We start from the raw sequence: 24,555 nt of genomic DNA, 5'->3' as shown, positions 1-24,555 counted from the left end.
ACAACTATGAATGTAAAGAAAGGTAATAATGGTATTGATTTTCAAAGTCTTTGAAGACTAATTCATTTCTATGTGCTCTATTTTCAATTCAAGAACTAGAAGAGATTGTGTGCAGTTGTCATGGCAATAAATAATAGCCCAAAAGAGTCTAATTTTATTTTTAATGATAAAATTATATAGTAAAATTTGAAGTGGTTGAATTTGTTAGTTATGGCCACTACTTTAGCATTAAATATCAAGAAAGATCGAGCTCCACAGCTTTACCAGAATTTGGACCAAAGTTATTAGGGCCACTATTTTTACCAATATGAAGTAGAATGGAGTAAGATTTAGCCTTAAATTGAAAAGATGGGTAAAATGGTATTCAGCAACGGTAATGACTCAATTCTCATTTTACAAGAGTATTTTTTATAAAACTCTCATCCCACTTTGATTGATGTTTGTGGGACTACCGAGAGTGGTCGGATGAAAGTAAAGTTCGATGTCTAGATCATGGTTTAAGCCGGGCTTACGATTGATTTTATCTTGAAGATAGTTTAAGGTGGACAAAGCAATAAGGTGGTTGATGGTTAAATTCACATCATCGTCGATTTAAAGACAAGGTGTAGAATATATGGTTGAGATATGCCTTGAAATCTCATGTTAAAAGATGGCGAAATTTAATGGTATTTTGAAGTTTCACGATGTGCTGTGAGCGGCGATAGGCTCGTGTTGCGCGAGATGCAAAGACCAGTACAATACAAATGTTACTGGTTGGTTGTTAAGTCATGTGCTATGCGCATGGGAGGGTGAGTTGGGCTCACGGTGCATTACAGGGGTTTGTTTTTTCAACTTTTGGCGTGCATAAAATAAAATGCCAAGACTTGTATTTTGTTGGGTAGTCTCATCAAATCAAAAAAGGTGACTCTTGAGAAAAATATAGGCTAAGGTTTGATGTCTTTTGCGATTGGATTCAATACTTGGGAAACACATGGAAAACACATGAGTGTGAAGGATTTGTGTGCAACTAGGATGAATTTTGAGAGACCAAGATATGAAATCCTTAAAAGATCATTTAGTGATTGTAAGAAGGTAAATGATATAATTTTAGGAGATGTTCTTGGAGAATATATATTGGTAGTTAATTTTTTTGGTAACTTGTAACTCTTGATCAAGGAAAGAGAGTAGGAAAATTATAGAAATTAGGTTTGTTTTTGAATAGTTTGTTGAGTCTAAGTTTCTTGTAATTTTTTATATCTCTTTGTAATAACTCTTTGATTGTGGATGTAGATACGTTGTTAGTGGTGCTTGAATTGTTTGGTTATTGATTGATACTTGCTTTCGTTCTTATTGGTATGATTTGATTAATGAATTTACAACATGACTAATGTTGTTCCCCATACGTGTAACTTGAAACAAATATTAATTAGTGTCTCAATACTTAATTTATGATATGAAATAAACTAAAAACACAAGATAGAAGAAGAAGATGATGATGATGATGATGAAATAATTTGTATTATTCTCTTTATAAGTGTGTCTTTACATCAAAACATGAGTCCTATTTATATGATACAAATAATAAAGTGAATGATCATATGCAATCAAATAACACTAACAATTTATTCACTAATGAGAATTATAAAAACTTGGAAGATCAAGAATGAACATCACCAACATTATTACTCATAACAATTTATGCATTTTTCTCTTATTCTTTAGTTGAATTAACATTAATATATATATTCGAAATTTCTACTTAAATTGACGAGTTTGTGGTCATCTAAGTTTTGAAATATTTTGAAGTATGAATTTTACATTAATCAACATGAGACAGTTACTCTTTCTATCAATTATCTGCTGTATAATCTAATAATAGTAACACTGCCGATAAAGTTAGGAAAGGAGAAAATGCCTCACTGATGGCGAACAACCTAGTACTACTTTATTTTATTCTATGGTGGCTCTCATATTGAGATCTAACTTTAAATATTTTAAAAGGACGATATATCAGATTCCCATCATTGAGATTGAAAAGCTACATTATATTTATAAATTACGTAGGGTAAGTTCATGTGTATTAATATCTCCTTCAAAGGAAGAAAAAAAAAAAGTGAGTTAACATATGTAATAATAAAAAAACAATGTTAAAATAAAATAAAATCAATAATCCAACTAGAGAATGTGTCAACAAAAAAAATCCAACTGAAGGATTCGTATAATTTTTTCCTATCGATGGCACGTCTTTGCACAGTTCTTTTCTAGCATAATGTATTCTATATCTAATCACACTATTTTGTTCTCTGTTGCAAAAATAATAATCACTACACTATTCAACCATATTTTAAGAGAAATATGACCTATTGATGACCACTTTATAATTTATACTAGATATGAATATGGTTGGGAATACATATTTTAGATTGGTTTTTTCACTTTCAATTATATCTTTAAACAAATTTACCTATATTGTTGATGTTAGCTAAAAAGATAAAAATTTATATTATATTTACTATAATGTTGGCGTCATTAAAAAATAGGGTTAATTATGTTTCTAGTCCCTATAAAATAGCGACCTTGTAAGTTTAGTCCCTACTTAATTTTAATAACATTTTTAGTCCCTAATTTTGTTTTTCTGCACTGAGTATTAGTCCCTACTCAATTCAAATTTGTTTAATTTATGCTTAAACTCTTAAATTTTTGAACAATTTTTTGCAGACATGTTTAGAACATTACTAAAAGTTCGTCCGCAAAAAATTATCGCAAAATTTGATTTCTACATCCAGATTTTATTACTTTTTATCTTTAACTTTTGTCGTTTTAAAAAATTCATATTTAATTTATTTCATGTCAAAAAATTCTAAATTTTAGTAAACGAACCTTTCATAGTGTTCTAATCTTGTCTCAAAAAAATCGTTCAAAAATTTAAGAGTTTAAGGATAATTAATCAAACTTTGTTTTAGCAGGGACTAAAATTATAAGTAATTTTTTTTTATAGGGACTAAAAATGCTATTAAAATTAAGTAGGGACTAAACTTACAAGGACGCTATTTTATAGGGACTAGAAACATAATTAACCCTAAAAAATATAAGTACAATTTGTTACAAAATGAAACTGTAAACTATCTATACCTAAGTTTTTAATCAAAATCAAAATTTTATAAAAAACTATTGTTCGTAATTTATACGTATTACTGCAAAAAAAAAAAAACAATAGACGAATATGGAGTATTATAATGGTGGTAAGTATATTAATATACTAATCTATTATGTTTAGAGGAGTGTTATGAACATTCTCTTTAACTATTACTCTTTTATTACCTGAAACGTATGCGAGTCTCGTACTTTAAAAATAAATCTCACATAAAATCGTGAGATGAATATGAGTTTCACTCAATAAGAGATTGAATATTAGAGAATGTTATAAATACAATGTTCTTGTCATTTTTCTCATTAGTTCTAAAGATTTGTTTAGATGTCCTCTAACATGATTAATTTGTTTAGCTAAAAAGACATTTTCAAAAAAGCTTTGGCCTTATTTATTTAAACAAAAACACCTAATTAAGCTGACTTAGATGTGGGCTAATTAGTGGTATCTCTATGTTTTTGAAAACATACATTATTTAAAGATAGCCAAACAAGAAAGGGTCGATCCCCTTTTCATGTGATGAAACTTGAAACAAAAGCAGCAGGTAAATCCAACGAAGATTAGGTTCAACGATCGATTTGATCACATGGCATGCATAAACAACGCATATATGAAATGATTAATCAATCTCACATTATTTATATATTATTTTTATTTTACTTATTTTTTATATAAAATTTTAGGGTGAAAGGACGTTGTATCAGTCTAAGTGTCTATTTGGGAGAGCATTTGTAAAACATAGTTTGATGGAAATCACGACAAAAAAACACATTAGCGTAGAAGTTAGTATTTAGAGTTTCTGAAAATCACAGCCAAAACAGATCGGAAAATGTGCAAATGTGCTTCTGTGTGTTGCGAACGGGAAACCAAACACACATTATATAAAATTTTAGGATAAAAAGATGTTGTATCAATCTAAAATAAGAATACCTTAAAATTCAAAGAACACTCAGCAAAATATTTATATTTACCTTTTTATAAGAGGATTTACATGATTCAAATTTAAAACATACACACTCCGGTCATTATTATAAGCAAAAGTCTACATTTTAGATTCATTTAATCAGTAACATATAGCATTTTTATTATATACCACATACATTATTTAATGAATAAATTTAAAATATTGACTTTTGTTTATTTTTATTTTTGAAAGAATATTGACTTTTGTTTATAATAGCAGCTGGAAGGTGTATAAATATAAAACTTGTCTTTTACGACCGGTTTATAAATTATTTTATTCGCTTCTATTATGAGATCATGTTACGTGTCTTTATTTAACTTAAATTAAACACGGAACATTAATCAATTAGAGAATCTCAACTAATGATCTCAAACTGATTAAGTATCAATTAATACACATAAAAACATGCTTTAACCTTGGTTTGATAAAGCACTTAAGGAAAACTAATCCAACAGTAAGCGTGGTTTTGAGCTTTCGGATTGAAACAGTGGGCGGTTTCGGCTTTTAAAAATGTGTCTAGTTTGAATGAGATGACTAAGATGAGTGATATAAATATTTTTGTAATAATTTAACATTTTTTTTTCGACACTCATTTTCTTATCTATGAGAGATAAAATTAGGGTAGACTAATTTTATGTGAGACTATTTTTAAAGTGAGAATTCACATTGATTTAATCAAATAAAAGATTGAGTGTTGAAAAAATGTGTTTATGACCCTACTCATGAAACATTGTTCAAACCGAATTTAAATTATTTCAAATGATCCATCCTTTAGTGGAATTTATTAATCACTTGAACTTAATCACTTGATTAATTAATATATTCTTTTATTTGACGGAAACCATTAATGTATTCACACACACGTATTCAAATACTATATTCCAAATCCTACATTTAGCTTTAGACATCTACATCCAATGATTCAAATATAGAATCTTTTTTATTATTTTTTGTCCAGTCTATTTTGAATTTTTAACTATATTTAATGAAATTATTTATATATATCCAAATAAACTAATAACTTTTGTTACTTTCAATTATTTATTATCTCATTTCACATATTTTTCTTTGCAATAATCTTAGATAATTTTGACAAAACAATGATTAATGATAATATTTGTCAAAAATGATTATTAACATGATTTTGAACTTTATAAAGGACAAACAGTAAACAGAAGTTTTAAAAATGAGATATAAAAATAAAATGAGGGGTTATTTCTAATCAATTTTTTTAGTGAATTGAAATATTTTATAATTTTTTTATGTAACTATCCATAATTACTCCCTCATGTTCTATTCATAAGAAATAATTGACTTTTTAAATTCATTAGACAATATATAGACTGGATACATCAATTGTCCAATGAATTTAAAAAATCAATTGTTTTTTATAAATAGAACCGGATGAAGTATTATGATTTAAAAAATAAGCCAATTCTTTCTCTTAAAAGTAAACTTGGAAAAATAAATATTATCGTTAACAAATTTAATATACTATGTCAATTTTTTTCATAATTATATCAACTTTTCTAATCCAAATGACTTAGTTAAAATGGAAGCAAAGTCGGCCAAATGTATAAGACTACAAAAAAAAATGTAAAACTATTAAGTTAAAAATGTTTCTAGTTAATAAAAAAATATAACTAGTGAGTCTGTTAAAATTATAAAATTTATCATTCAAAAGTTCATGATTTATCATAAATAAATCTAGAATAAGCCAATAAGAAAACACAAATAAAAAGTCAATGAGTTCATTGATTCAAAAATTATTAGAAACAAGGGGCTAAAATCATAAAACAAAGTGATATAGTTAAGTTTCTCTCATGTAACCTAAATGTGATATAGTTAAATGAGTTTTTTCTCTATACATTTTTTTTAAAGGTTTTTTCTCTCTATTCTATGAGCCAAATAATTGATTGTGATTTTTTTTAATTATTATTAGACCCAGCGGACCAATTCGCTCTACCCCTTTTTTTAGAGGGTTAGGTGGGATGAGCCACCTAGAAGTGACAAATTCAAATTTTGAACTTACCCCGTGAAAAATAATGGGTTAAACGGTCGTCTCCTCGACGAACTCAAGCCGTTTTCTCATCTCTTGCATTAACACTCTGGTTTATAGAGGAAGAGTCTCTAATTCAGATTCTTCAACGCAATTTGTCATTAGATGAAATTCTTTAAGTACTTGAATTCAATCACTTTAATTGACATTCATATATGTTCGGCCTCCATGAATGGACTTAATAACTATCAAAATCTGCTCAAATTCTAATCTGATGAGTAAAATACGAGCTTTCATCCATTGACTACTTTATCAATTTTGTCATTTGTGGAATAGAGTCAACAGACGCAGCCAATAAAGAATTTTGAAAGCAAGACAAGAAATAAAAAATGAACTAGGTGGTGGAATACAACATAATAAATGGCTAAGATAATGATAGCCCGTTACTCAATTTTTTATGAGCTTTAGGATTTAATGGTAGTATTAAGGTATTTGTAGTCAATAGGGATTGTGGTTTTGTTGGGTGGTGTTGGGAGAAAATTAAGGAGGTGTGTTTAAAGGGATGATTGGCGGGGATTTTGTATGATTCGGTTTTTTTGGGAGAAAAATAAAAAGAGATTGCTGGTGTACTTATTAAAAAATGGGCGGTGTAAAAAGAAATACTCCAGACAGTAAGTACTACTCCAGAAAGAGTGGATAATTGTGTTATGTAGATAGATTATAAATAGGAGCAGCATTACTTGAGGCGACGCGGTTGGCGTCTACAGGGCCGTCCCTAAGAATTCGGAGGCTCGGCTCTGGGAATGAAAAGAGGTCAGTGATAAAATCAAAACGTATTTTTTTTAAAAGAGCAATGTTCTATGTATATTTTTTAAAAGATAAATATAAGGTGCCGTATATATGCGGTACACCCAAAGATGAAAATGACTACCGTATACATGAGGAACCCCCACCTAACACCAAAAGCAAGAGGACCTAATTCTAATAGGCCTAAAAGGCTAAAACAAGGGGACAGAAAATGGCTAGGGGTATTAAAAAAAAATTGGAGGGCAGTAGTACTAGTGGATATTAAATTTTTTTTTGAGGCCAATGGCTAAGGGAGGCCCAGCTCTGTTGAGCTGTTTGCACCCCCTCAGGGCCGGGCCTGGGCGTCTACTACTGGTTTTGATCGAGTTGTGTTCTAAAAGTGATTCTTAAATTCTAGTCAATATTGTTTTTAGTATTGTTTCTTTTCTCTTTATATTTAAACTTTAAGTCAAATTTATTAGAAGACAAACAAATATGGTTGTTCATTAGCTTGTAAAAGCAACCACCTTCTAATCTAGCCACCATAGTTTTGAGTTATTTCCATCTAATCTATTTTGGCAAAAAAAAAAAAAAAGGAGCATGTCATGAACCTTTTAGAATTTTGCTCTCCACCCAGCACATATTGCTTGCACCCTGCAGTCATGCCAAAATTGCCCTTGCGCATGTTAACTCACGCTGCGCAAGTTAACTCACGCAATGTTCCTGTTTTCGAACAAAATCCATCAGTCCGAACTCCAACCACCATTTTCTTTCCCTCCACCTTCAAAAACCCAAAAAGTGCGATTTTTTGGGACAAAATCATCATCCCAAATCATTGCAAATCGTCAGGAAGCAAGTTTCTACGCTCATCAAGCATCAAATATCAGGTATTGTACCCTCTAAACTCATCTCATTTTGCTGGTTTTTGAGCTTGGTTCGTCTGGTTTTCGTAGGCACTAGGGCTAGGTACGCAAGTTAACTTGCGCAAGTTAACTTGCTGCGCGACTTAACTGTCGCAAGTGTTAAAGCCATCCGTGAGTTAACTCACGCCACTGTGCAGTCATGTTTTTTGAATTTTTAGCGCCACTTTTGTTCTTGGTTAGCTTGTTCCGCAAGTAATTTATTTATTCTTCTTTTGTAAATTTTTTTATTCAATAGATATATATGGAGATGGTTGACATAGTCGCGGATGATGACGTTGAACCGAAACCGGCCAAAAAAGAAGGTTCCGGTGAAGGTTCCGGCGTAGGTTCCGGCGATGTCAAACCAAACTTTAATTTGAAACCATTTAAAGTCCAAATTCCAATTCAAGCTCGAATTGGTAAAATTGAAGAACCTAAACCGGTACCTACCGGTGTTATTTGTGAAGCTCGTGACACCGCCTCATTTTTTACAACAAATGCAAGATGGAGAGAGCGAGAAGAGTTACTTACTTGGGTTCGCGGACAAGGGGTAAAGGTCGGATTTGGTGTTTGTATAGATAAATCCGTTATAAAAAGGCCGTACTTGACGATGCAATGTGAAAGGAGTGGGGTATACAAGCCACCTAAGACAAGGAAGAAACCGAACCTTGAAGGCATTGGCTCAAGGAAATGTAATTGTCCGTTTAGGTTGAAAGGTTTCTTTGATAAAGATACAAATGATTGGTGGCTTGCAATGCTTTGTGGAATGCACAACCATGACTTGGAGGTGGGAAAGTTACAAGGACACCTAATTGCGGGTAGACTTAGTGCAGAGGAGAAGAAAAAAGTTATCTAAATGACAAAGAGCTTGACAGTGCCTTGGAATATTCTCACCAATTTGAAGGAAAACAACAACGAAAGTGTGACAACAATCAAGCAAGTGTACAATGTGCGAACAAGATGGCGCAAGGGGAAAGAGGTGACATGACGGAGTTGCAATTCTTGATTTCGAAGTTGGTGGAGCATAAGTACGTCTATTACACAAGATGCAATAGTGAGGATGGTCATTGTGGATTCCAAATATCATGAGGCCTTTTGTTGAAGAAATTGTGAATGTTAAAGAGGATGGTCATTGTGGATTCCGGGTGATAGCTAGGCACTTGGGGATGGATGAGGAAGATCATGTATTGGTTTGTCATGCACTTATTCAAGAGTTGAGAAATCATAAGAGTGACTACATGCCGATATATGACACGGAGGAGTGTTATAACATAATCTTGAATGGTTTATACCCTCCTAAACGTACAATTGGTGTTGCGCCTCCAGATAAGTGGATGACCACTCCGGATACGGGTCACATTATTGCTTCTTGCTACAAAAGACCCGTTGTTCTATTGACTTTGCCCGAAACGGGTGGTGTATGTGAGACATATTTCCCAATCCGAAGTGCTCCTCCACTTAATCCACATCCCAACATCACGTGTCTTTGCTTAATTCCCGACCACTATCTTCATGTGATTTTGAAGGAAGGTTGTCCGTTACCACCGAGTTGTAAGGAGTGGATGAACAACAAGATTGGTGAGGCGGAGAATTGGCATTTTGCGTTTTTGGATAGACAAAACGCTTTCAATGAACTCATGTCTAAGAAGCCTAAGCCGCCAAAGAAACCAACAAATGAGCACAATCCAATTGTTTGTGATGATACTCCCACCCCGCAAAAAAAGGAAAAAGAATTTGAATGGACGGAAGACATGGAAGAGGACGACAGTTTAGGAATGTCACTAGACCTCTTAGATAGGTTATTATAGGTTAGGACAGTTATAGGTCGGTCGGTGTTCGTCCTATTTTTTGGTGGTATTACACCCCGATATATTTTTTGGTGGCCGGTTATGTAATTTGTATATTTGTGGCCAATATGTAACTAATATTATATATATTAAATGAAATGAATTATTTTTTTGGTGGCCGGTTATGTCACACCAATTATTGTTTGCATTACTTACTTTGTCTCTAATTATTCAACTATTTATTTTATCTCATTTATCTCATATTTGTTTTTCATTATATTTTTGTGAAGTTTGTGAGGTGAAACATGTCTGAAGATGCACAAGATCCGGTTAAACTTGAAGTCCGTTATGTAGATGTGAAAAAGAGGGTTTGGTTCACTGTAAACCCCACCGACAAGTTGGACGAGTTTAAGGCAAAGCTTGACGACTTCTTTATCCATATTGGTTCAAATCATAGAACACGTGATGTGATAGTAAATGTGACAGGCCTGGACTTGGGGGAGGATAAGGAAGAGGACTTCTGGAAGACCGTGTATTACCCACAACTTCTCAAAGATGATAGCGACGTTGATTTCATGTTTAGGGTAATGGTTGAGAATAATACTTTGTATCTTTTTGTCCGATCCGTTGAAGTGTAATCATTATTTAGGTTTAATAGTGTAATGTTTGAACGTTTATGTGAGATTATGTAATTTTATAAATTTATGGACAAATTTGTGTAATTTGGATCGTTTACGTGTCATTAAGTGTGTTTAAATGATTACGGGTCATTACCAGCGAATTTGTGTAATTAGGACCATTTGGATCGTTATGTGTGATTATGTGATTGTGAAAAAAACGATGTTTTAGTGTAATTTTGATCGATTGTGTCGTATTATCCCATAATATTGTTAAACTGGCGTAAGTAGGTTCAATTACGAGCATATTGAGGTTTGGACCCAAACTGCATTCAATGCACACCAGTACATCATTGAATGTTGTACTGATATATCAGTAGTGCGTGAGTTAACTCGCGCAAGTGTAATACATTGCGTGAGTTAGCTCACGTAGTGTTTTATACTATATGTGACTATGCGTTAGTTAACTAACGCATAGTTTTACACTTGCGCATCTTAATTCACGCAACGTTACTTAACTAACGCGTAGTATTACACTTGCGTTAGTTAACTTGCGCAAGGGTAAATTTGGAAAGGCTGCAGGGTGCGAGCAAAATGTGCTGGGTGGAGGCAAAATTCAACATTTTATAGCATTGGTCCTATTGGACTGTTGTATTTGTGCTACTACCAGCGTAAAAAGTCCATAGATTTTACCCATTTCACTTTCAAATTGCTCTTTAACACCTTGAGATTACCGTAATGCTCCCAACGGTAGTTAACTCATGTTTTATACAGCCAGCAACTCCCGTTGCATTCAAAACACACAAAAAATCTCTAAACTCTCTAAAACATCCAATTTCTTCAAACTCATATCACGCATTACTCTAATAACAAATAAGTTTTCATAATTCCTTAGCATTAACATTTTATGTTTTATATGTTACATTGTTTCCTTTAAATTGGTAATATTTTAGAGTTTATATAAATTTTGATTATTTTTTGTAGTGAATGATTAAATATTTGTATGTTTGCATTATGAATTCTTTTTAAATTAGGTTTAAGTTGAACGTGGTAGTTTAAAACTTCGAATAACCCAATGAACCAACAATGTATATTCTGCACTTCAAGTGTTTCAAATGTTTGAACAACTTTTTCATTGATTATTTTTCATTTCTTATGTTGTGTAGATATCATATTAGGTAGATCTGGACAAACTCCAGAGAACTATGAACACTTATCCAGTAGATTTGAATACCAAGTTAGCCGTAATTTACTACAATGCTGGAAAATCCAATATGTTCAAAGTTTGGGTCGATGTCATGTTGTTAGATCTGAAGGATAAACTGAATCAAATTAATCGTCGACTCAATCACAAAGATACAAGAAGGATGGACAATGTTGAGTATCGTCGTCCATCTACCGACTCAGATGAAAGCGTCCAATTCACCCAGATGAAGCTAAAGAATGACGATGATGTAAGAAACCATGTTCTCGATATTTGGTCAGTATAGTACTAAAAGACTGATCGAGTTGGATGCTTCGTTGGTCAGATTTTTTTAAGATATTCGAAAAAGATTAATTCAATCTAGAAGCTACAAAGAAATCAGTGCTCTTGTGGAGGAACCAGATGAAGATGTTAGGTTATCTGATCCGTGATATATTATGTTGTGTATGTTGCATTCTTATGCTTTTTTAGAGGATGTTATATTATTATGTTGTATCATGATTTTGTTGGATTTAAGTTTAATTTGTGGTGGTTTCTAAAAATATTTTGTATTCTACCTAATGAGCTATATAGGCTCTCGCATCAAATTCATTCATATAAGATGAGTGTGACGAAAGGAAATGCATTTCCAATATATTGTTTTGAGCTTGATCATGCTCGTCGGTCAATTGAAACATGTCAGTTGGCAAGGCAACATGATAAAGTTCAAAAAAATATATTGGAAAACATTTATTTTTGTCACTACTCATCATATATGAAGGAATTTGATGTAAGAACTTATATAACTCGCTAGGTAGCATACAAAATTTGTTCTCTCCATTTTTTGAGTTTTCGAAGAGACCGGCAAATCATTGCACTAAATATAAGATACTTCAATGCCAAGATTTTCATAAACTTCCATTAATTAAATAATACTTCAATGCCAACATTTTCATAAACTTCCATTAATTAAATAAAATTCTACATCATAATCAAATAAGATAGATATACACAACTTAGTAAAGGAGGGAGAAAGAATTCTCAAAATAACGAAGATCAAAAGAGATAAATACGATTTGGTGAAGGATGAAGAATGAGAGAATGAAGAGAAAGAGATGATCCAATATAAAACAATTTTTTAAAAGGATTTACGTGAAACGACCAACCGTAACGATTTTTATGACACAAAGAAAATAATATATTACATCATGTGTTGCACTAAATTTGTTTACAGAATTACAATTGTATTAATAACTTCCCTAAAAAAATTGTGTTAATAGACTTTTAAAAAAAAAATATATAATTTAGAATAATTGAAAATGATCAAACTAAACGGTATTTAATCGGATCTGAGTAGATCAATTTTTCAATACCAAATAACTTTTTTATCAAATAACCCTTTACCTCAAAATCAAACTAAATTGCATCATGAACATCCTAAAATATCCTACGGATATAAGTCCAATTCACATAGCTCCGTTGGTGATTTCTAAGATCCTCGTATATATTTTTGTAACATCTAAAGTGCACGTCGCTAATTAAAATCCAATCAATACACGTAAGATTATAAGACGTGTAAAGGACCGGCCAAAATAATAATAATATAACAATAGGTAAGCTACTACAAGAACACATGGCCCAATAAGAAGGTTCCATGTGCCATATATGACGATGTTGAAAGTCAATTTGTTTAAGATTTCCTTTACTTCAGTCTACCAAATCAGAAATTCCTTGATCTTTCTATTGCATTATCGTTAACTTTTCCTTTATGCATGTATGCTTCGCAATATAAACTTGGACTAGAATTCAACTTTTTGTGATGCACCCTTATTAATGGCATGTAAAAATCTTTATGTCACGCAATTTTCATAATTGTATGTATATTAAAAATTAGAAATGAAACAAATATCAGCAACTTAACTATTTTCTCTCAAAAAAATAATTAACTCTTTTGATTTTGAAAAGTCATTATGTTCCATTCTATAATGGTTTTCAAGTGCATTTAAATTTTCCTCTCAAAAATATGGATTTCAATTTTGTCATTTGAAATTATAAGGTAAAGCTCTTACAAGTTACAACCGAGTTGAAAGTTGAAACGTATCTAATAATTTAGAAAAATTATTATATTTAGTGACAATATTTTTTTTTTTGATTGAGACTTACATTAGTAGCAGCAAGTAGCAACATATATACCATACCATGTGTAGTTTAGTGATGTTGGGTTTAAACATTGATAGATGCGACTATCTCTTTCAAACCGAAGCTCGTTAATTTTTTGAAGCATCAAAATAGATTTATATATAACTAAAGAATAAACGTTGATAGCTTTAATTAAAAGGTAATATTGCATAGGTTAAGACAAGTGAAAATTGCAATTTTTTTAATAAAATAGACAATTCTATTATAAAATTATTTATGCACAAATTCTAATATAATTAAACTTACTATTTTCATCGTAAATTTATTTATTATCGAATTTTCATCGTAAATTTATTTATTAACGATTTGGTCGACTATACTTTTATGATTATATATTGGCTACAAATCTTAATATTAAAAAGAATAAATAACTAAATATGACTAATGTGTGTCGTAAAATGAGTGGTGTAGGTCAGTTTTTGGATAAGCCATATTTTTTACTAAAGAAAAGTCATCATGTTAGTATAAGAATATTATTGGATGTATATAGTCAAAGATTCAAAGGTAATTAATTAAAGAAGATAGTTATGGAAGGCACGAGCATTACTTCCATCTTCAAAAAAGTGAATGCAAAGTCACATTTCTGCCTCAACAAGTTCAATTGCCAGCAACAATGCCTTGCTAGCAATGAGTTGGTCGTATCTACTCCTCATGACCCTATTTAAGACCTCCTTCCATCCAAGCAATACACACACACTTCAATAATTAACCTTTACAAATATCCTAAACATTATATATATTTCAAACACTATAGCTCTCGACTCTACCAAAATGTCCATAATTAATGTAATCTCAAAGTTTATGCTTCTTCTCTTCCTACTTTTGAACCCTCATTCCAATATTACTAAATGGTGTAATTATGCACCCTTTTATGTGGATGCTGCAAGACCCTTGGAACAACAAAATGTTCCTAAATATATAAACTTGAAGCCAGAGAAAGGCAATGGAGAAGGAAGAGTTTTCCAAGCTGGAAACGTGGAAGATTGTTTGCCAAAAGGATTCCGACGTTCATCCGCGCCAAGTAGATATATTAATTATCAACCTCTTGGAAACTCATGTTCTTCAAGCAAGACTGTGGTGAATGGTCCTTGATCTTAAGCTGTGGACATGCATAGTTATTCAGCAAAGATACAACTTAAGCTTTCTTGAATTAATGTACGTATATAATCGTACTTGATATTTGTATTTGTATTTGTATTTGTTGTTGTGTATAATAGACTATAGATTATATTCAGCTATGTTGTTGACGGTACTTCAGTAATAAGTACAATATAATTTACGTCCGTAATAGAAAATCAAGCCTTTATAGGTTATGCATATGTATACTTTTTTCTTTGAATGTTTTCCTATGTTTCATAATGATCTCAATGTACAATACTTATTTAACATACAAAGTGATAAGTTTTTTTTTTTGACAAGAACAAAGTGATAAGTTATATTTACTAAAAAAATGAATTAGTTAGCGATGAAATTTTGAGAAAGACAAAATAAAATTTCACATATTATGAGATTAGTCTTACCTGAATCGTCAAGCGAGACAACAAAGAGTCAATCATAGGCATAAAAAAGTCTCAACCACAAACTATCACTCATAATAGAGAGGACAATCATATGTTTTTTTTTTTTTCTTTTGCAGAATTTGAGATAGTATTCAATAGTCCTGAATATATTGAGCCTGCAAGATATGCTTAATGTAGGTGATCATGATGTAAACTATTGTAAATTGACCAAGTCTATGGTCCAATGTGATTCACGATATAAAAATCATCGCCAAGTTTTTTGAGGAATGACACTATCTCAGTGGAGAAGATTACGTACGTTGAGGATGAGTTTGTCGTGGTTAGATCCTAAATTACAACGTATAAATTGATATAAAAAATAAATAAAAAACAAGGTATAAATTGAGTAGAAAAAAAAAAAAAAAAACTTCTCTGAAACTTAGAGGGCATCATCTAAGTTAGGAATAGTCTTAAATTTGCTTAACATGAGTTTTGTTTTAGTCCCTACATATTTTTCTCTTTTCTATTTATTTCTTCTCTTTTATAATCAATTACTCTTTTTCAATTTTTTGAAAAATGCACTCATGTTCATAGAGAAATATAGAGAGCTAGAGAGAATAAATGGATAAAATATTTTGATGTCGGGTGGAAAAGTGTATGTTGTATTTTGTTGAGTCTTGAATTAATTTTCTTTTTGTAAAATTGTTCGTCATAAGTATTCTCTTGTATATATTATGATTTTTGAAGATAAAAGACAATCATGTCTAAGTTGTGAATGCTTTGATGTTAAGATATTTTTAGATGAAAAGTTTTATGCAAGCGTTTGTGAAAATGAAGATGTGGTGTCCTAATTTTTTTTTTTAATATACAGTATATTAGAACCGCCACAAATCTCTTTCAAAACTAGTGGATTTAATTTTATATTTATATTTGGAATTTAGGGTGTCACAATAATTATTTTGCTGAAAATGAGAGCGACGTTTATTTTAAGGTTCCCTCACCTAGATGATAAAAAATTCTTAATTTAGTGGGTTGCTATCCCATTTATGCAAACCTACAAAGATGAGAACACTTGTAAAAAGTTCTATATTTTGGCGTTCATTGATGACTACTTCAGAGAGATTTGAGTATACACCTTAAAGAGTAAAGATTATATTTTTAAAGTGTTCAAGCAATTTAAGGCCTTAATTGAGCATCAAATTGGAAAGAAGTTGGAGTGTATACACACATATAATGATGGTGAATATTTAAGACCATTAGACACTTACGGTGGAGAATAATGAATTAGATATTAGAATTCTTTGTAGTTGAATGATGTTGTTGAGGGGAGGAATAAAACACCGATTGAAAGAGTTAAATGTTTTGTCACTTGTAGCTAGCAGAGAGACTCCATAGTCATTTTGGAGTGAAGCATTGAACACATATTGCATGTCCTAAATCTTTCACCAATGCATTCCCTTGCAATATGAAATGCCATAGTTAATTTATTCAGGTAAGAATGTTTCTCATGATCACCGATGTGCTTTCATATGTAAACCATTTGTAAAGAGTAAACTAAGTATGTTTATTTGCTATGAGCTAGATGGAGTTAGGTACAATTTACGATCTTCTTATGAAAAATCTTATTAGTTCTGATGATGAGTTCATGATAAGCCAACGGTTAAAAGACATTGATAAAGTTAATGGTTATGATCCAATTCATTTTGAAACTCTTAAAATTATCACATAAACAAATGCAATCAAATATTGAATCCATTGCATAGATAAAATCCACTCAAGTAAGAAAATCTTTGAAGAGGATAATTGTTGAATAATTTTTTATTGCAATTGATGTTGGAACACTTAAATCTCGGTTATGTGAGAAGATTGAGACATCGTTGTTAGTATGACAACTAACTGTCCCACTTGAGTCATAAGTGAGTGAACCGTTGGATGGATCCCTCTTTAAAAATTGGGAGCCCACAAATTTAAAGGAAAGAATATATATATATATATATATATATATATATATATATAGAGAGAGAGAGAGAGAGAGATAGAGAGAGAGGGGTTAACACCAAAAAAACTCTAGAGTTGCTCTAAATCTCCATCCTATCATTTGCTTTTAATCTAATGGTCTCAATTAATCATCAATTCACCTCAGGTTATCATCACTGTTTTTGTCTCTCATTCCCTTGCCGTAAAAAGAAAGTGTTGTTCTTGTTGAAAAATCCTTCATATAGCATTCCAATTCTTTGGTCATTTTAGTTTTCTTATCAAATTAGACATCTATTTCAAATATTCGCATGTTTGCACTTGAAATCATAGATTGCATTGTTTTTCTCTTCGATCCAAAAGCATCGATCATCCACTCTCCTATCTCCTCAACTGTGTTTTTGGGTATAATAATAAAACACATAATTCAAACTTATTCAACCATAAGAAAATTTGAATAAAAAACCAATGAAATTAAAATCCAAAAATCAGATCACACGTCCTTTTTTACCTCCTATATATGGTACAAAAGATACTCCAATTTGATACAGCTAATGGTCTCAAGCCAAGAAGAAAGTCTAAAGATGGTGGGAGTCAAAGAGAACCCACAAAAGAAAACAACAAGAAGAAGACATAAACAAAAAGAAATAATACAATGTCTACAAATAAGGATTCGGTGAAAACAACAGAGGATTGTCTAATTAAGTAAGTATGTAACAAGGTTGTGCCGTTCATTCATAAAAGGTAACCATTTTCAAGAAAATAATTTGATTTCTAGCCTATTTGGATTGGGGTCTAGTAACATATTCTCACATCCCTAGACATATTGAACATGATTTTTTAGAAGCTAAAAATTGTTGCTTCTTCTTGTAGACGTGCGGTGCGTGGGAGATCCATGGCAGTTCCAAACAGGCTATTCATCCACTAATTACTCAATAGTCAATACACATAACTTGAAAAGATAACGCCATTTCACGACATTCAAGTCACCTACACCGCTGAATGTCAGATCAATATAAGTCTTTGTTGAGATCGATGTCAATAGCAAAGAACGAAAAATTGTTTAAGCAACTCTCACCTAAATCATCTCGATATATTATAGCAAAGTCGAAGAGTGATCTCACACACTACAAGTAGATGTTTTTTTCATAAGGGACAAATAGATGTTTTATGTATGCGGCCTTTGATATATTTTGATTGACAATGTTTTGGATTTGTCATCCCATTATTTGTTGCTATTTTTGTTGGATATGCATGTAACATCAAAAGCAATTACAGACATAGAGATCGATTTTTCAGTTTTCACGGGGCCAACAACATTCACATTCCCCTTATGGCATTTTTTTGTTTGACTCGTTCCCCATATGGTATAATAATTAATGATTGAGATATGTATTTTTAACTAACGAAGCAATTTTTGAGAGTGTAAGATAAGAGGCTTGCACACAATCATAAGACATGCATGCTCTGTATACATGTTAATTACCAATAGGGATTTGCTAAATTCATCTACCCTCCATTTACTGATCATAAATTTATAAGATAAATAAACATAAATTGAAGATTAGTGTGACCTATTAGTAAAGTTCACTTTTTAAAATATGTTCCATTAATCTATCATTTATGTTTCTGTCTTTCATAAATTGATAGTCAGTTGAGCTTAACGAGAAGTAGAGCAAATATGAATTCTTTAATTAGGTCGATGCATAATTTAATTTTCACTTTATCCTTTCACGAGTTGGTTTATAATTTCCCTTTATTTTATGCATTAAGGAAATGATTATATGTCCATAAAAAATTTAGATTGATCTAAAGAAAATCTGTCCTATCTACCGACGCACTAAAACTGTATTTGTAGACGTCCCCATACATAGACATGCAATGAACTGTGAGTTTATTATGTACTCCATAGTTTTTTGTTTGTTTTTCTTTAGTTAGATAATCTATACTAATTAGATATTATTTTTTTAAGGAGTTATACTAATTAGATATTTACCTCTTAAAGTAAAAAAAATGGAGATTTTGAAGTTTAAACTCCAACCACTACAACTGTAATATTTCTATCGAACGAGTTAAACTCACATGAATTATTTACTTAGCAGTTAATAATGATTATTAGATTAGATACAATATATATTTATTTCAATCTCAAATATAAACAAAATAAATCAAACAAAATTGATGTATTTTATCTATATTTGAGGTCGGAGATATACTATAGCTTGTCAATTACGTAGAGCTAGCATCACCGGCAAAATATGCTTAAATATCTCTCTATTCTATGTATTTTACGTCGAAGATTGAAAAAGTTTCATTCAATTTTTATTTTATTTTTGATAAACAAGTTTTATTCAGGTTGCTTCAACATGTATATCCTCGCTTTCACGTTTCAAGTAAGTATATGTCCTCCTTCAAAAAAAAAAAAAAAAGGTAAGTATATGTCCTATACTTCAAATTCAACAAAAAGTCCTTTACTCACCTCACCCGTGTGGATTGGCCTGTAACCGTGAACATCCCTACGTTTGTGGGTATATAACTAGACTTAAAACTAATAGGTTTTGTATAGTATAATTCAAGTCAATGTCAAAAATTTTAAGTTGATATCTTCCTCCAAATTTGAAGGCAGAACCTTTTAATTTAAGAATTTTAGTGGTAAGTACCACTTCATTCATCTATAGACAAAAAAGAAAAAAAATTATTAGTCAAGTTGTCCTTCAACTATATTTGAATTTTTTTAAATATACTTTTTTTTTAAAATTGATTCGCTAAACTTGTCAAGATAATGCATAATTGGTTCCTTATTGTTTTTTTATAAAAAAAAATAAAAATTATGATAGATCTCTAAACTACTATCTACTGACAAATTATTTAAATGTTTTTGGATTAGATTGATTTTTTAAGTTCATCAATAATGTAATTACATTTATTGACAAGTTAATTTAATGGCTCAATATAAAAAAAATATTATTATTTTTTCTTTAAATAATTTAGAGATTAGAAATTTACCTTTTAAGATGAATAAGTGGAAAATTTGAGGTTAAAACTCCAACCTTTACATAAACAACGCCACATCTCTACCAACTGAACTATGTTAACGAGGACAAATAACTATTCTATCCACATGTTTAAAAACTTCAATAATTCAAATAACTCCAAAATACTAATTAACAATCTTATGTTAATAGTATATGTATTAATTAAGCTAGCAAGCGGCGGTTATCAGAGAGTATCCTCGGATGTGTAGTTCAATGGTTAAAGAATTGAGACTTCGAACGAGTTTATACAAAAGATAAGGCAAAGAGAGGAGAATATGAGTGCATGACCATAACTTGACGTAGTTCAACTTTTAGATTAAATTCCTAGTAGACTTCCTAAAATAAAAAATATATCTAGTAGATATATATAATAGAGGCTGTCTACTTTTTAATTAAAACTTTATGGGCTTAAAATAATAGAAAATAAGCATATTTTCTCTCGGTAATTTCCTTCAACTCCAAGCAAGAGGTCATTATTCATAATCTTTCCAACAAACAAGCATTATGATACACCGAAGGAGAATATAGAACCTGGCTCTGTGCTCCTTCATCGCCCCACTGCATCTCCGCCTCAACGATCTAGAATCTCCATAAACTCCGTGCTGCTTCTCTTCTTGCATCATTGATTAATTTCTGATAATATATATTACTTAGTATTTTCGTGCAGCTAGCTTATACTTTAATTAAATTAAACAAAAGTACTATATAAAAGAGTGATATATAGTTGAAAGCTGAGAGAGAGTCAAATTATTATAACAGAAAATTGAAGGGCATGTTTTCGACTGGTTTTTGATGATGGATGGAAAATGTTCATATATCTATTTATAAATATGATGTATGTGGGAAACATTCGTACTGTTGTTTTGGAGTTTTTGTACTGCAGATGAAAACGAAAGGTTACTCCTCTCAAAGCTATACACGTACATAACAATGGTTTACCATAGATTAATTCAGAAAATATTTAGTGTACATGTTGTGACAAGACGACGAAACATGAAACATGTTTTATTCTGTGTTTGGACCTTTGGGGGCTTCTAGGGTTATTGCGGCATCAACGTTATTGAATTTAAGTGAATTTGGATTGGATTTATCTAACACAGCCCTTATAAAAAGGGTTATAAACTTCATTTATATATTGTTGCCACTGTCTTCGTGAGCTTAGCTTTGGTAGGGAAAATGCATAATATATGCAAGGTCCGGAGTTCAAACTCCGACCACCAAAAATATATATTGTTGCAATTTCTGATGAACAACCGTGGATTGGATCATTATATAGGTTAAGAAGAACCATACAAGTAAATTTAAAAATCTCATATTTGTTCAAAATTTTAAGATATTTGATATATGAGTATTCTAATAACTTATATGTTGCTCAATATTTACTCTTGAGATTTTTTTTTAGAGAATGTAGTGTGAGACTTATAAATCACACATCAATATTCCCTTAGTAGTGTGAAGTGTGAGGCATGCTTTCTTGATCCAACACCATGAACCAGTCTCACTCTTAAATAAATCAATTTTTTTTTTGTCTTAGATGAATTGGTAATCCACTGAAATTAAACTCACATACAACTGTGAGGTCTTGGGTTCGAATCCGGGTCACGACGTCCGGCCTTGCAATTTCGGCATTTGCCAGTTGAGTTAGGACTTCTACACAAATAGATAAATCAAATTTTGTATCTTAGCTAATAGCAACAATTATTTTTGTTTTTTTTCTATTTTAAAAGAGCAATTATTGATGGGTAAAAATAATTTTTCTTTGAACATGATCGTAATAATATATTCCCTTAAAAAAAGTAGTAATACATTTTTTACTCATTTATAAAAAATAAAGAAAATGATTAGTAGACCACTCATATTTTCATACCACCCATACACACCCCCACATATTTAAGAGGAGAGAGATGAATTAAATGGAAGAGAGACAAAGTGTTTGTGGGGTCTAGACCACATGTCACATGTTTATGTGGAGGTTTAAGTGTGTATGTCATCTATGGGTGTGCATGTATCACCACTCAAAAATAAAGTTGTACTCATGTCGCTTAATTTTGCTCATATGTTAAGTTAGGGTTTATGTCCGTGCGCGCTCATACACATATTAGAGTCTATTTATTTACACCAATCTAAAATCACTAAAGAATAAATTAGCAACCTACAACCACTTGGTTTTAACTAAAAAACCACTAACCTTTGTTATTTAAAACTTGTAGTTGAGGGCTAGTTTTGTAAGTTTCTTTAAATTATTAACACTCACTTTGCTAATTTACACCCACTTTTCTTTAAATATTTATGACCCATTTTATTAATTTACATCCACTTTCTTATGTTTGTTTATCCAAAAAAAACTCGTGTTGATCATTTTAGAATGATGAAAGTGGATGTAAATAACTAATAAAGTAGGCATAAATAATTTGATAAAAATTATAAAAGTGAATGTAAATAATCACGTGGGTATTGGTTGCTAACTTACTCCTTAATGCTTTTAGGTATGTGTAGGTTGTTAATCTACTCCTTAATATTTTTAAGAGGGTGTAAATTAACACACACGTATGTGTTTATATATATATATATATATATATATATATATATATATATATATATATATATATATATATAAAATTCCCGTTTTAATTCTTTTTCATTGAGTCATGTTAAACGTAGTGCTAATACGGCGGCTCACTTTTTAGCTAAATTTGCTTTAAGTTCCTCAGATACCGTTTGGATTGAGGAATGTCCTCCTTGTATTGCTTCTTCTATTGCAGCCGATTTGGTTGCTTAATGAAATCTTGTTTATGTCAAAATATATATATATATATATATATATATATATATATATATATATATATATATATATATATGAAATTATAATTAATCTAAGTCACACATTATAATTAATCTAAGTCACACAATTGTAAAAGGAATTTGAATTCTTACAATCAAGCTCTTACAGCTGAGATGAACATCATGAACGCAGTGTTCTATATTTATCATAAACAAATTTGTCTTATCTAACAAAGATAAGCTCTTACCATCGTGAACACAATGTTCTGTATTTATTATAAACAAATTTGTCTTATCTAACAAAATATTTACTTCCAATCTATATATCCGCCAAACGCTCTTATTTTTTTAACTAATTTCTAATTTGGTTATTTTCAAATTTAAATTTAATCAATTTACCTTTAAATTCATCAATAATTCTTTTCATATTTAATTATTTTTGAACTATAATTTAACTTTTATTTTTATTTTTATAGTTAGTAGCTCCAAAACGGGCGTTGATGTGATCGTCTATTGTTTTTATTTTTATTTTACTTTATTGTATATTATTAAGTTTACACTTTCAACATTTGATTTATATGTTTTTAAATTTTAATTTTAATTTATATCATAAATTCAATTGAATTCTTTTAAAAAGTATTAATGGAAAAATGTTCAATTAAAATATGTAATTAGATTATAACTTCCCTATCATTAAGTCCACAATTTAAAAAATAAATTAGGTCTGCAGTCACAAATTAGTTTAGAATAGATTCTCTTATGGTGCTTTTCTTTAGAATATTTTTTTAAAAAAAAATCATTTTTGACTCTAAAATGAAAAGTTAATAAAATTATTTTTATCAATTTTTTTTCTTCAAAAAACAAGGAGGTTACACATAAACCAGCAAAATCTTTTTGTAAAGTGATTTTTTCAATAATGTGATTTGTGAATCCCTAAGTTTCAATTGAGTGATTATGACCCCTTATTCTTTTAATTATGCGGTTTTGAATTCCCTAATTTCAATTGAGCGGTTCTAACCCTCCTAGTTTATCCTCTTTTTGATTTCCCCGTGCACAAAATTTGACCAAAATTTGGCAAAATTATACTAGCATGAGATTTTTATTTAACGAGGCTTTGCCTTCTCCCATGATTACAAACACAATTTGTTACTATCTCCATCGTTAAAACGTTAGGTTTTGTTATTTCCAACATTTCTTCATCTCCTTTATTTTTTAATTTTTCCATATTCTTATTCATTAATTTTCCTTGGTTCATACAAAAGATATTGACGTTTCCAAGGTTTAAAGTTGGCAAGTGATAGAGATTTCAAGGCACTCAAGTTACATTTTGATTCTGAAGTTGTGGTGAATATTAGTAAATGAGGAAGTATGTTGAGACTTCTTCAATTTATCATGAATCTCTTGGATTCAGATTGGAAGATTAAAATTTGTCATTCCTCCTGTGAGTCCAACACATACCTCTATCTATGAGCATTACCTAACTCAAATTAGTCTTTTATTATTAGTTGACCATATTGGTATTTCATCTTAACCCTTGATCTCTATTTAGTTCCTCGCTTTGCCCACCTTTATTCCAAAAATAAAAACTATGATGTTCAAAATCATATTTAAGATACTATGATGCCAAAATTAGTGAATTGAAATTCGGGTTCGAAATCGTATAATTAAGAAACTATGGACTAAAGTGCAATTAATCCAAATA

At 30.7% G+C, this 24,555-nt stretch overlaps 3 protein-coding genes across 3 annotated transcripts; all 3 read left to right on the top strand.

The window, feature by feature from the left end:
- The first annotated feature begins 8,040 nt into the window (after nt 1–8,040).
- LOC146957995 (uncharacterized) lies at nt 8,041–8,634 on the top strand. Its single transcript, XM_085751410.1, has one exon. The coding sequence runs from the start codon at nt 8,041–8,043 to the stop codon at nt 8,632–8,634; it is 594 nt and encodes a 197-aa protein (XP_085607536.1).
- A 229-nt stretch (nt 8,635–8,863) lies between these two features.
- LOC146957994 (uncharacterized) lies at nt 8,864–9,586 on the top strand. The gene has a single exon (XM_085751405.1). The coding sequence runs from the start codon at nt 8,864–8,866 to the stop codon at nt 9,584–9,586; it is 723 nt and encodes a 240-aa protein (XP_085607531.1).
- Nucleotides 9,587–9,870: 284 nt separating this feature from the next.
- Nucleotides 9,871–10,203, top strand: LOC146957993 (uncharacterized). Its single transcript, XM_085751395.1, has one exon. It carries the CDS (start codon nt 9,871–9,873, stop codon nt 10,201–10,203), a length of 333 nt encoding a protein of 110 aa, XP_085607521.1.
- The last annotated feature ends 14,352 nt before the right edge of the window (nt 10,204–24,555 follow it).

Source organism: Medicago sativa, chromosome 1 (assembly GCF_051527215.1).
Source record: "Medicago sativa cultivar Bolivia chromosome 1, Bolivia_mono, whole genome shotgun sequence".
Lineage (NCBI taxonomy): Eukaryota > Viridiplantae > Streptophyta > Magnoliopsida > Fabales > Fabaceae > Medicago > Medicago sativa.
The sequence above is the reverse complement of the archived record's forward strand: the minus strand, read 5'-3'. Positions and strand labels throughout refer to the sequence as shown.

Bases quoted from the DNA above. Each gene is read 5' to 3' on its own strand.
- LOC146957995 (XM_085751410.1), top strand. From the start codon at position 8,041: ATGGAGATGGTTGACATAGTCGCGGATGATGACGTTGAACCGAAACCG.
- LOC146957994 (XM_085751405.1), top strand. From the start codon at position 8,864: ATGAGGCCTTTTGTTGAAGAAATTGTGAATGTTAAAGAGGATGGTCAT.
- LOC146957993 (XM_085751395.1), top strand. From the start codon at position 9,871: ATGTCTGAAGATGCACAAGATCCGGTTAAACTTGAAGTCCGTTATGTA.